This window comes from Plodia interpunctella, chromosome 10 (assembly GCF_027563975.2).
Source record: "Plodia interpunctella isolate USDA-ARS_2022_Savannah chromosome 10, ilPloInte3.2, whole genome shotgun sequence".
Taxonomy (NCBI): Eukaryota; Metazoa; Arthropoda; class Insecta; order Lepidoptera; family Pyralidae; genus Plodia; species Plodia interpunctella.
The window spans coordinates 6796696-6810441 of record NC_071303.1 but is presented as its reverse complement, the minus strand read 5'-3'; the positions used below and the strand labels follow the sequence as shown (position 1 = coordinate 6810441).

The following is a 13746-nucleotide window of genomic DNA, read 5'->3' as shown; positions in this document are numbered from 1 at the left end:
TGTGAACAACGTGAGTACTTAGTATATTTTTGGTGACAAAATAAGAATACTTTTGCTCTGCGAAAGACTTTCAAATCAATATACCGATTAAAAATGTTTGGCAACTCACACTTAAACTAAAAAACAAAAAATATATATAATTTTAAATGTATTCATGAATATAAACCCAGATGGGATCCGAATCTAAAAGTGGCGACCCGCAAAACCACGAAGGGTAACCTTTCACAATGTCGGACAACGTAAAATTTAAGATACTCCTGCAATTTAAACTTATGTGAATATTTCAACTACATATTTCAATTTCATTAGCGTGAATAATTGAACATAAATATTACATATATTACTTAGATTAAAACAGAATACCCTAGGCTATATTTCTAAAATGTACACCCACTTAAAAATATATATGCGGCAAAATTAGAATATTATTTTATTATGTTTGTATGAGGAGTCCATGATCCGCCAACCCTTTTATACCTGGTGACCTGCCCACATGACGAGGCTAGTCCGATTCCACGAATTGAATTGTGGTTGTTTTATGTGTGTCCCATTAAAAATAAACGACCATGGATCAACTTTTCTGATAAGACATAATAAGTAATATGTTTATGTCTTGAGAAGTCAGAAATTTAATGTATCACAACTAAATCACACAACATATGGCTGGCCAAATGTTATGTGATTTAGTTTAATCTAGTACATATGTATTTATACTTAACATTTTATTATCAATTATAAAGCTTTTCCCAGAATACATCTTTCAGCTGTGTAGTGTAACTTTTGAAATAAAGTGGCTGTGACAAAAGTTTGGACAGATAAACATGACAAATCTATAATTTATATCAGTTTCTAGCTATTATACGGACATTTTTCTCTCTTCGAATATATAAGGTATCCTTTGAATATTGTGTAAAAGATTGCTGTACTCTAGTACGAGCTGAAACTTTGTAATAACGAAAGATAAAACATGTGTCTCGCCGACACGTGCCACGAATATCTATGTCGTAGTATTCTTTGAAATAAAGTTTACGCAAAATAAGTTTGTTTTTAGAAAATTGTTCTTCCCTTAGTTTGCTATCTAGGAAATACAGGTGGTAATTATAGTACCGGTATAATTGTGTAATATAAAAAAACGATTTAGATAGCACCCTAGCGAAGGTATATATGCATTTCACTACATAAATGTTTCGATTGTCAGTGTGAATGTTTGCTGCGACCTAAACTAAAAAGCTACATCCAATTTTCACTAAAATTGTCTTTCGGAAGATTTTCATCTATAATGAACGTGTATAAGTATGAAAATATTTTACCAGTTGCCGTATTGTACTCATGGCATACTTGCCCTCGAATGTACTGTCAAGGAATACCATTCCTTTAATTATTCCCCTTGGCGGCTAAGCAAACAGAAATACTTTACCAGTGGTGCACTCGGGCTTAAGGCTTATTTGCCTTCACATACAGCAATCATCTTTTTACTAAGGACTAAGGGCACTCTTATCTCCTGGTAGATAAACAAACAAATACATTACCAGTGGGGCACTGGCGACCCATCGCGCACTTGCCCTCGCATATCGTCCTCTCACTGAGCATGGTCTGGTAAGAGTCCAGCATCACCCGACACTCCGACATGTCTCTGTCCGTCAAGGCTAAGGAAGGGTAACGCTCCTTTAACCTTCTTCTCTCCTGGTAACAAATAAATACAAATACTTTATTTTTTTGACAGGGGCTTCGCCCGCGTGACTTACATTATCACCGATAATGGTTGGGCCAAAATTTTTTTCATAGAACTCGCTTATTTACATAAAAATAAAATGCCTAAAACTTAGTTTAAGTATATTATTCAGTCTTTTTTCAAAACAAATTAAACTATATTTTTTCATGATATCTACTACGTATACTTACTCAATAAAAAGTAAAACCTACCGAGACGCTCAGAATAAAGGAGAAGTTGAAGATTCTATTTGAGAATAAATGTCACGTCGTCGGTGAATAAAGTAATATAAACTTTTTCAGTTGGAATCTTAACTAGAATACTTTATCCTGTTAAAGAATCGTGCGAAGGGCATTGGCCCTAAGGATAGCATTGAATTGAAACGAAAGACATAGTACCACGCTTTTTGTGGGCCACATTTGGTAGTGGGTATAGTAACTTGAATTAATTGAATATAAATTCGAGTGTGGTGTGTGTATGTTTGTTACTCTTTCACGCAAAATGTACTGGATGGAGTATTATGGAATTTGGTACACGGATAGAATAGACCAGTTTGGGTAAGTAAATTTTAATTTGGAACTTCTATGTAATAATCATTACCTCGACCAGTTTATAAGTCTCAAAGTCTTGCAGCTGCCGCTGGAAGCCGAAGTTAGGGTTGGCGACGGCTCGGCCCGCCCTCACCACCTTCAGGGCCTCTCGCCAGTTGAGATTCGTCACCGACATGATGTAAGCCACCGCAACAGTCACACTACGAGACATGCCCGCCAAACTGCACAAAATAAAATTATTAAAATCAGTCTTGTTGCGACTTCGGTGACTGCAAGGTCGTTGAAACTAAACGTTCTTGTCGTGCTAAGTTCCGTTAATATACATCGTCCCAGGATATCTTTTACTTTAACCGTATTTAATTTCTCACTCTCTCTCTCTTTCTCATCTGAGCGTTTTTCCCCGTTGCTTCCATTAGATACATATACCGTATTATTATTTTCGATTTTGGGTAATTTACTGTATCTATTCATCACAATAGGCCCTGTATTTAGTCGTGCAAAAGTAACAAACAAACCGACAGAATGACAGACTTTCGCATTTATAATATTGATATGGATAGATATTCAACAGGTTTATTCTCAGTTATTTTACTATGCTTGCTACTAATCGTGATCTTCAAGCCGAAGGCATTCCGTCCGTGTCTAATCGCGTCGGCATTGGTTCTATAAGCAAAATCAGGTCACTGAGCAACATGTTGGACGTATTTTTAGTCGTAGTCGACTACTTAATTTAAAATATCTATAATAAATCATAAAACCTAGTTATAACTTATACACATGATATATACTACGTTAAATGAATAAATAAACTGAACTACTGTTTTAAAGGCATAGCTTTCTATAGACGCCAGCCTCTAAATTTTGTATAATGTACTTACATACATAACAATTTATCCTTTCTTTCTTATCGAGTGCGATAGCAAAACACTGGTGTTAGATTATATTTAAGTCACTTTTGTAATTTGTTCCAGACTTTTACGACTATCTACCGCGATCTAGTGACAAGTAGTAGCATACACACACACTGAACGTCAACCATTGTGGAGGTTTCCTCACGATGTTTTCCTTCAATAGACGCAGTGATTGATATATGAAATCATGCGGCAAGAGTGGCTTTCGGTTCACAGGCACCTTAATCGGTGGACCATTACTGCTTCAGCTATTTACATAAACTTATTGCAGACGTAAACACTATTTTACTTTATCTTATTACAACATAATCCTGCGATGAAATAGATCTATTTCATCGTGTATTACACCCGTATTGAACCGTGTCAGGACAGTATTATGCCCAGATTTTTTAATAAACCCACGTTATATCGTAAAACAAAATCCTGAGAGACGCGAGACTTCATTATGTTGCATTATTTGGAGACCGATATTACTACGGTAACAGGGGTTTTGGGATATTAGGATAAGGATGTATGGACAAAGTGTACTTATATGCTTTTATGCTATTTGCTTTTCCTCACATTTTTCTTTATATATGTAAGAAAGAAAAATAATTCATATTATATCCACGTATGTATAGTACAATGCATATAAAAGTGCACATTGAAACAGGCAATGAGAGTAGCTGCATTTATTCTGAAATGGTCGTATTTTCCGAGTCCCAATCGAAATCGGGATATCTGCGATGCAATTTAAACTAGTTACTGTTTTGTTTTGAACTAAATTCATGAGTGTGGTTCGCGCACCGAAGTTTCCCTAAAATTTGCTTTTGTTATACGGTTTTCAAAACATATAATATATAATCATGACATGATATTTTTTTAGATATCATGATTCTAGGTCAACACCTACCCTATTATAGGTTTTGAAACTCATCCGGATCATTCGCAATGCCTTAGCCAATACAGAAGATACAGGTCTGGTCCTAGTTCAATGGTGGATAATATGATTGAGTGTAGGACCTACATATCTGTAACCATTAGGTACACTCATTATTTCTATAATGTTAAGAAACTGATGGTCGATAAAAAGATTTTTGTATGTATTCTGATTTCTGCACTCACCAGTGTATGAGCACGTTCCCGTCGCGCAGCCTGGCGGCGTGTATGAAGTCGTTGCAGAGGCTGAAGTACTGCGTGAGGTTCTGATCGGGCGAGTCTGATGCCATGATACATAGGTAGTGTTTATCCTGAGGACAAATAATATAGAAAATTTAGAATACCTATTGTTGGATTTTACGCCCGGCCGCCTGCTTATCAACCCTTTTAGAAATGCTATTTTTATCAACCGTCAGGGCATTTTATCCTTTAGTCGCCACGTACGAAATCCACAAGATGAAATAGAGTTGTCCGATTATCTAGGCGGAGACGTAGAGGATGTAAGTTTTGAGTTTTGCATGTATAAAAGTATGGCATATTAGCTATTTGATACAACAATTGTACTGAACCACTTTTGCTTCAAGCAAGCAAGAAAATAATGATAATAAACCAATACTTTAAAGACCACAACTCCGAAATATAAGAAATTTATTGTCTGGGAGCTAAAATTTTTTAGTAAAGCCCCGGGCGACTTCGAGAAGCCAGGCCAATGCACTATCTTTCTATTAAATAAGCCAATAACTATTCAATAACTTTTGAAATTTAAAGTCAAAAGTGTATTTTTATTTATTTTGCATTATGACTAGCGACTGATCGATATAATAATTGCTAATACAATATCACTCATCAAGTACAACCTTAGAATTAATATGCACAAGGCCGCATTAGGTCAACAATTACCTGCGCATATTGTGGACATTGTATAATATAATTTTTGCTTTATACCTGTAATGAATAATAATCGTAGAGAACCGTAGACATGCAGATGTATTAATGAGTATTTTTAACATAATTTCACTGTGGGTTAACTGGGAAAATTTAAGATTACATTACAATTATTACCATCATCATTCGATTCTAAAAACCCCGAGCTATATGAATATGAATGAAAGTCTGTTATACAAATGAACTAGCGATTCATATTTGTTTACTTATACAGAGATAAACATGTCTTTCAAATGGACGAGGAAACAAAGCGAGCATTCAATAGAAAGAAAACGAAAACTGCAAAAGCTCCGCAACGGAACTGGATTCAAAAGATTCAAAAATAACTTTCCTTAGACGGCCCTCGGAGGGCATTTCGACTAAAGCGGGGAGTATGGCCCGTTTTACTGCTGTAGTTTACAGCTCTGAAAGATTTACTAGCGTCGTATAAATATCAACAAATCGCGGATAGAGACGCGAGATTTAACGATGGGGAAAGTGACAAAATTTGCGCGAGAAACATACTACTAAGTAGGTACTACAAGATATAGAAAAATCAAAAAAACTCTGTGTCCTGTGACTTAATTACACCCGTAGGAATTTCGGGATAAAGAGTACGAGGTTATATTTTATTTCGTTGAAATCATAAATTTTGTGTGATTGAGTAAAAAACTTCCTCATATCTAAGCTTTCGCATTCATATAATTTATTTATATACCAAACATACATCTATATAATACGATAATGCGACAAGCTATTTTCGAAAATTAGTTATATGAGTGAACAGCATAGACTTGTATATTAACCCTAAGGTGAACATGTATATTACAAATATAATCACATATACCTGTAAAACTTCATAAATATTTGTGCGTCAGTCTCGAATATTGAATAAATAAGCCAGGGTCTAAGGTCCACTGCGTACCTACTCCCGTCAGGAATAAGTGACGAGTTATGATCGAGTTTGACCCAACTTCTGGATCTAAGCCACAGAATTGTCAATAATATAAGCCTAGGAGCCCAATGCTAATACCTATGTCACGTCTCATCACTATGTGAAACTATTGTGAATATTTTATTATATAAAATAGTGTAGTTAGCAAAACAGCCACCGAGACAGATAAGAGACAGATAAGAGACTGAGCTCTCTAATATTTTAAATATCAATACTCAAATCAAGAAAATAATTGGTTTATCCATTTAGAAGGTCATCACTACATAGTGTAAAACATAGTCGCCCTCTGCGTCTGTCAGTTTCTAAGCGTAAAGGACGCTTTTTAAAGCACGCAAAGGATTTTGATCCAGATGTTATTTAGATAATTTATTCCCGAAGGTTAGTAGATCTCGTGCGAAGCCGAGCCGGGTCGCTAGTATCATATCATTTACGTATATAATTTAGATGGGAATTGGATTCGGATTGACCGCTGCTACAAAAATCACCTAAGGAAACTCAAGTATTGAGTAAGTAATTAATATTTATCCAACTTATTTTATAATAATGAAGCCTTCTTTTTTTATACTTAACTTGCGGCCCATTCCTGGCTTTGTTTGGGTAAAACCATAATAAATTATAGATCTAAACCTTCCTCAGGAATCACGCTAAGTAATATCTATTAGCGAAAACCGTACAAAAATCCGTTCGGTTGTTTTGAAGTTTATCGCGTTCGTACAGATGCGACAGGGAGATTTCTTTTATAATATGTAAGGATTTATTTCCGGATTTAATATTCTCATAGTGTGCTCTTAGACTAGGTACAATCCAGGTAAAATATGGCAGGTCACCTCCCGCCGGGAGTAAACAGTGTTACGTAAGCATGTACACACATCCGTACAAGCGAATTTAGGTTGGGAAACAATAACACGATATTCCTTTTACGTAATTTTCGATTGTTGGGTTAGTGCGTTATGTTCGTGCGAGCATTCTAAATGTTGTCCTTTTTATCCGAAATTGTTCGAAACCGTTTAATTTTTGCAATTTCGGATAACAAGTCGGATACTGTGAGTAATGTTAACGCAGTGGTAAAGTGCTTGCCTCTGAATCGAGGGGTCCCGGATTCGATCCCCAGTCGGGGATGATGATGGAAAATGATCTTTTTCTGATTGGCCCGGGTCTTGGATGTTTATTTATATATGTATTTGTTATAAAATATAGTATCGTTGAGTTAGTATCCCATAACGCAAGTCTCGAACTTACTTTGGGGCTAGCTCAATCTATGTGATTTGTCCTAATATATTTACTTATTTATTTAGATTTATATTTAATGTGCACCGACTCTCATGTAACTTTATAAAAACTAGTGCGGGTAGTGTCATTGTTGAGAAACTGCATATACCACCGCAACTTCACACCACAAATACTCCAGTCTGGCTGCGACCATGGCGACTACAAGGTCGTCGAAACGTCAACAACATTAAATGTTCGTGGGATAATATAATTTTGTTCAAAGCGCGAAAGTTTAAAAAACACTTAAACGAACCTTTCAATTATAAGAGGAAATAGCAATGGAGAAAACATTTTTTAAATCAATGTCAATAAGGAAAATAATAATCTTTACACATAATTGGCTACGTAACATTGGTTTCGTAGGTCCACCAGTTACAATAAAGTTAGTTCTTTATCCAAAGATATAATTGACCAAATATGTATTATATAAATATTTGAAAGCACAGGCATTCGGGCTCAAAAACGTTGAACCAAGCGCCTAAATATTTCAGTCCAAGTCTCGACGCGGCGGAATGAGAGAGGAAAATCACAAATTCGATTCGGAAGATATTGGATTGAGCCTTTGTAGACTCCCCTCGCCTATTTAATCGGTGTATTGAGGTTACAAAGAAATAACTTCGGCATTTACGGGTATTACTAGTGGAAATTAGGTAAAGGTTTTTTTTTGTAAACACTATATTTTTCATTAATCTGTAATGTCAGAAAAAGTGCTTCTATTTACTAAAGAATATGAGCAATGTTTTTAAGACAATATGGATCCAGTGAAAAATGATGTGCAATATATTAGAGAGATCAGATAAAATAAATGCTTGCAATATTTCACTTTACTGGATCGTCAATATATCGGCTACGAGTAGCTACGAACGACCTGCGAACTGCGACTACAACCAGTGCTACGATGTGCTTGCTACGAGCTACACGAGACATTCATTTGCTTTATTGACCAACATTCGTCAAAATCAAGTCAAAACAATACTATATTCACAGATATATTTTTAATTACGTGTAAAAATAAAATTCTGTTTGGCTTTAGGTTTACTAAACACATATCTTGTGTTCGATAGTCGAGTGGTCGAAAGAATTTAAACACAAGCGAGAAATGGTTTCACGCTGGACAAAAATAAAAAATGTTAACGCTTGGTTAGTCCGGGCGTAAACTCTATATACACGATTCAAATGGGCGATAATAGTGTGAGAACGGTTTTGCATATTGAATCTTGCCGCCGCCGGCGAATACTGAATATGCATAAGTCAACGGATGCAGTTGCCGACTATTGTGGTTGTTGGTACAGGACGCCTCGGGCGAGACATGGTACGATGCGCTGATTTGTGGAGTATTTTTGACTATTTTCCCTACTGCATTCTCAAATAAAATGTTATGGAGCTCCGATAAATTCGTTAAATGACTTTATGCAAGTGAAGTCATAGATGTCCATAAATTGGAAATGTATTCGTTTTTTGTTGTATGCATCTAGGAGCGACATCTTCTCCCCCGCGCAGATTGTAATCGTCAGTCAAGTCTAAAAACTAGAGTTTCATCTCATAGGCTAGCAACCTATCACAATTTAATCTCAATTCCACTATTAAGTCAAGATGCCGACGTGGCTTCCGAGTTTTCTTTCGAGAGCTCTTGGCACTGTCTGTAGATACTCGTAGATTGATAAAGATAGATAGTAGACCAGGGATAAAGTCGTGATATTATAATAAATATATAAAAACTTTAAAATGAGAGAGATAAAATTGCATAAAACCGAGCACTTGAACAGGTGCTTAAATAACGTAGCAGTAACATTATTTCTGAAACGAGTGAACGAACCCACTCGAATGAGTTTCGGTCCCGTGATAGGTATTTTATGAAACTGACAATTAACGTTCTCGAAGGCAGCTTACGTATGCGAAATTACATTTGCATATAGGATTGTCTACTACACACAATATCACGTTTAATAACTTCACGGGGTAGACAGAGCCGATAGTTGTGAAACTGGAAAGCTATATAGCTGTATGGTGGGCTCTATTAACTAGTGAACTCTCCTTGTGATATTTTGTTAGGTAAAATACGAGACGTGTCATTTCAGTATATTGCTGAATTTTATGAAGACATAAAAATACCCAGCGTTACCACAAGAAAGTACTCTTTACTTTTTATTATTATGATCCATTTACACCTCAATATATGAGCGTTCAGGGTTAAGTTTCCTATGGAAGGTACGCCTAAACAATCAGAACAACTTAATAAAAAGTGTTTTGCTAAATATGAGACAACTTGCTTATAAATTCTTTTTTTCAACTTGACATTTTATTATTATTATTCCATATATTTTCATATACTTTGTCAAAAAATATAAGGTTTAAGTTCAATTATAGCAAGCTGCTTCAAAGGAACTTAAAAGAATATTATCTTTTTAGTTGAGATGTCGTTGATGGTTATCTTCTTCTTACAAGTCTTCTTTTATTTCTTTTTCTCTACCCTCATGTTCATGATTTTAGTATTCATTAAATATAATATATATATTTATATGTGTGTATGTTTATATTATTATTTTTTTAGTATATGAAGGTTTATAAATAAATACATGTAGTGCCCGCCCACCCTCTTATGTTATCCTCTCTCACTACCCAAAGCTGGCTGAAAGAGATTGCTTAGCAATAAGCCCGCCATTGGTCCATATGTATGCCTGTTGTATTACTTTTATTGATACTGTTTTTATGGGCAATAAAGATATTTTGTATTGTAATGTATTATAAACCAAAAGGGTAAATTTTAGTATAAAGGCGAAAAAGGAAGGCGAAAGAGGATTTTTTGCGAACGTATAAATCTCCCGATGATAAATGAATTTACGTGACTGCGATACGTTACTGAGTTAGCGGTTGACTTATTTACGTTGATGCGTAGAGAGCAACTTTTTTCATTCGACAGATTGAATATTTATTTTATTTTATATTATTTGGGAAACATACAATCGCCTGACATACAAAAATAACAATATTACAATAACACATACATCAGTAATGTTTGCACAAATAAATACCGCAAATGTTATAGCCAAGTAAACATTTTACAAACATAATATATAATACATTATAAAATATGAATAAGGGTTCCTTGTTTACATCGAAACTCTAAAAAAGAATGACAAAAAAATAAAAGTTAAGTAGATTATAAGCGGTACTATTAGTTTTTGCTAACAATTATTGTTCGTAATTTATTTCTGCAAATAGCAACACAGTGCCTTGTAGGATATTTTTTTAATGTATTACGAAACAAGCTTGAGATGTGATAATGTATGATACTTAAATACAAAAAGAACTGTTAGTTCAATTCTGATAATCGGGCCAACGTCAACAGTGCACTAATAATACCAACTCAATTTGATTTACTTACTACTCGTACATATGACTACACATTTACACCAGCGCGATATACTTTTATAACTTTGTAAGCTTGTATCATAAAATGAAATAGGCTTCAGCAAAGCTATAAAATATTGTATGACGACTGGAATTATTATAATCTATAACAAGTAGTGAGTCTGTCGTATGAATTATGTGAAATGAAGAAACACCTAGACGATACGATACTATATATATGCAGTAAAAAGGAGTTCCTTCATTTATTGCTGAACCTAGTTGCACTATTAGGTAAATGTTTATCACAATAATGCTGTGGAAAATGAAGCAACGTGGAAAATTTCAACTCTGTAGGACAAGCGGCATTAGGCGATATTTTAACAGGGACAAAGCTATAAAAAATATACAATTCGAGGAAACCAAGATAACCCTGGAACGACCTTTTACCCATAAACGACCATTGAAGGATACCCACGTCACATGGACATTTGGCAAATTAGAAATACCTTTGTTGAGTGCGTACAGTCAACATTGATCCTAACCATTCATTGTAACTTCAACGCTATGACCGCGGCGATTCATGTCTATGAAGGGTAACGTGACATGTATAGTCGACTGTAGTACATGTTAGTATTATTTGGAAGGTTTACTTATAAAATTACATGTATAATAAGAAATGTGATGCGGAATTGACAGGTCTCCAGCATCGTGAAGTCGATTGTTTTCAAGAAGATCGCCGCGGTCGAAATATTACGACGTGCAATTGCCTAGCAGTGAAAATATTTCGCTTACAAGTTGCGAAAAGCAAAAAAAAAACAAATGTTTTCAAACACTAATAAAGAAATATATATTTTCGTTTATTTTCAGAATGTACTTATTTTCGTACCTTTAATAAGTAATGTAGGTATTTTATTAGCGAAAAAGAGGTGGCAACCCTACCCTTTATATTTTCAATAGAAAGTGTAATCAAAATCTAATGAAATGTACAAAAGCTTTCGTAATAAATGATCACATGGCATTAAGCTGACAAAGAGCTTTTCTTTCAATTCTAAATCGCTTCAGTCATCAGTCCATTTTTCAAAGAGTATCTTACCGACTTGAGACCCGAATCGTGATTGAGCAACCCTATTTTGGTTAAGTACGTACTACGTTCTGAGAATTGTATTTGTGATTATACGTTTATATTTTTTTTTATCACATAGTTTTATTGTTGGACTAGCTTTTGTGATTTTCATACGGGAATTGTTATTTTAATTGCGCGATGAAACATACTCTACGTACTTCTCCGCACTATAAACTATATGTAGGTAAGCAAATTTTCAAGAAGATTGGTTGAGAAGATAAAACGTGAAAGTTTGATAAACTTTCGCTTCTGTCATATTAGTTAGGTATTGGATGTGCAAGGTAATCGCTATTAAGGCGTTTTCTCCTCGCACACTAGCGCTACCTCACATTTTTATTTATTTCATAGCGAAAATTAAAAAATATTTTAAAAGATTATGCCACATTACATAAAGAATTTTATATTTCACCACATAAGATATGCTAAGTACATATTTATATTTAATAGCTGATGTCCGCGACTTCGTTCGTATCTATAAACGTGAAAAAATTAAACGTTATGTGTGTTGTGTAAAACGTTTTGGAGTGAGCCTCTGGCCTTTGACTAAGGTACCTATAATAAGATATTTTAGAATAACCGCCGTCCAGCGCTAAGGAACTATAGAGCGCTATTGAATTTTTAATTAGGTAGGTCTTATTCGTACCTTTGAAAAAAATTGTCCTAGATACGAGCCTCTTACCAACTCTGAGCTATGGGTGCCAAACGTGGATATTTACTAAAAAAATTCAAGATAAAATAAACACATACCAGAGATCTATGGAAAGGAGTATTCTGAATATCAGGAAAATTCACAAAATTAGATGTAAAACTATAAGGAAAAGAACTAAAGTAATCGATGCACTTTTATATACTAAAAAAATGAAATGGCGCTGGGCAGGTCACGTAGCACGATACAAAGACAAACGATGGATAGCCCTAACGACTATTTGGAAAGGGCCTAGTGGAAGAAGGAACCCAGGGAAGCCTAAAACTCGTTGGTCAGACGACATTGTAGACGTAGCAGGAAAAGATTGGTTGCGTAAGGCCCAAGATAGAGAGGAATGGTGTAAACTGGAGGAGGCCTATACCCAAGCGGGATCCATTCTCAGTGAACTAACACACTAACATCATAAAATAATTACTTAATACAAAAATAAAAGAAACCGTAAATGTAAAAAATAACAAGAAACTAATATAAAAATAAATAAGATCTATTAAATCTGATTAAAATATAAGATAGGAGTAAATACAAATAATATTAACTAAAACTTTAGACTAACGACTATATAAGATAAAACAACTGGGAAATGGATAAATAAAGGCTTTTTTATTTTTATTTATTTATTTATTTATTCGTACCTCAGTCTCTGAAAAAACGAACAGCTTTTTTTCACTTTTCAATATAAAAGTAACTAATACTCATTGTCTATCTCGGTTCGGCAGACAGCAATATATAGATTTATCTGAATTATTGTAATAGAGTATAATAATGAAGTCTTTAAAAATAATTTAATTCCTTTAGCAATATAAATTTTTCGTCACAAATCACGATTACGAAAACTTGTTGGTTTTCACACATAATTCATGTACCAAATATGTAATTTTGTCAACATTATTACTTACCGATCATTCTATTGATAAAATTCTATAAATTGATGAAAGCTCAGTCAAAAACAAGCTTTTATAATAACATTCATTTGCCGAGAGCCTCTCAATATGACCTCGGAGCAAAATGAGCAAACATTTTAATGTAAAAGCTTTTCAATTCGCTTTAAACTGTTATAAAGATATTAAAACCATTTGGGATTCCATGTCGGATTAATACTTTAGCAGTTACGTACTGCATTGTATTTTGATAGAGTATTATAACCTATTATAACCTACCATACTTCTATCATGCCAAATATTAACAGAATTTAAAAAGCAGCAGTAGGAGGAAAGAGTCAATGTCGCCATCTAATTTGAAGTTTGAACATAGTTATTCAATATATTATTTTACTATTCGTAACAAATACTTATTTATATACTATAAGATCGCAGATTACGGGTTGATA

At 34.4% G+C, this 13746-nt stretch overlaps 1 protein-coding gene across 3 annotated transcripts in view; it reads right to left on the bottom strand.

Annotated features, from left to right (window-relative positions):
- Nucleotides 1-13746, bottom strand: part of LOC128672771 (dual specificity protein phosphatase 22-like) — a 28104-nt gene that overhangs the window by 7706 nt on the left and 6652 nt on the right. For all 3 annotated transcript variants that reach the window (XR_008405002.1, XR_008405001.2, XM_053750154.2), the window contains exons 3-5: nucleotides 4278-4402; nucleotides 2312-2483; nucleotides 1530-1683 (exon numbers count right to left, since the gene is read on the bottom strand). Coding sequence is in view for 1 of the 3 variants with exons in the window: in XM_053750154.2 (XP_053606129.1) it covers nucleotides 1530-1683; nucleotides 2312-2483; nucleotides 4278-4402 (451 nt within the window). In the remaining 2 variants the exon portion in view is untranslated. The remainder of the gene's footprint in view (nucleotides 1-1529; nucleotides 1684-2311; nucleotides 2484-4277; nucleotides 4403-13746) is intronic.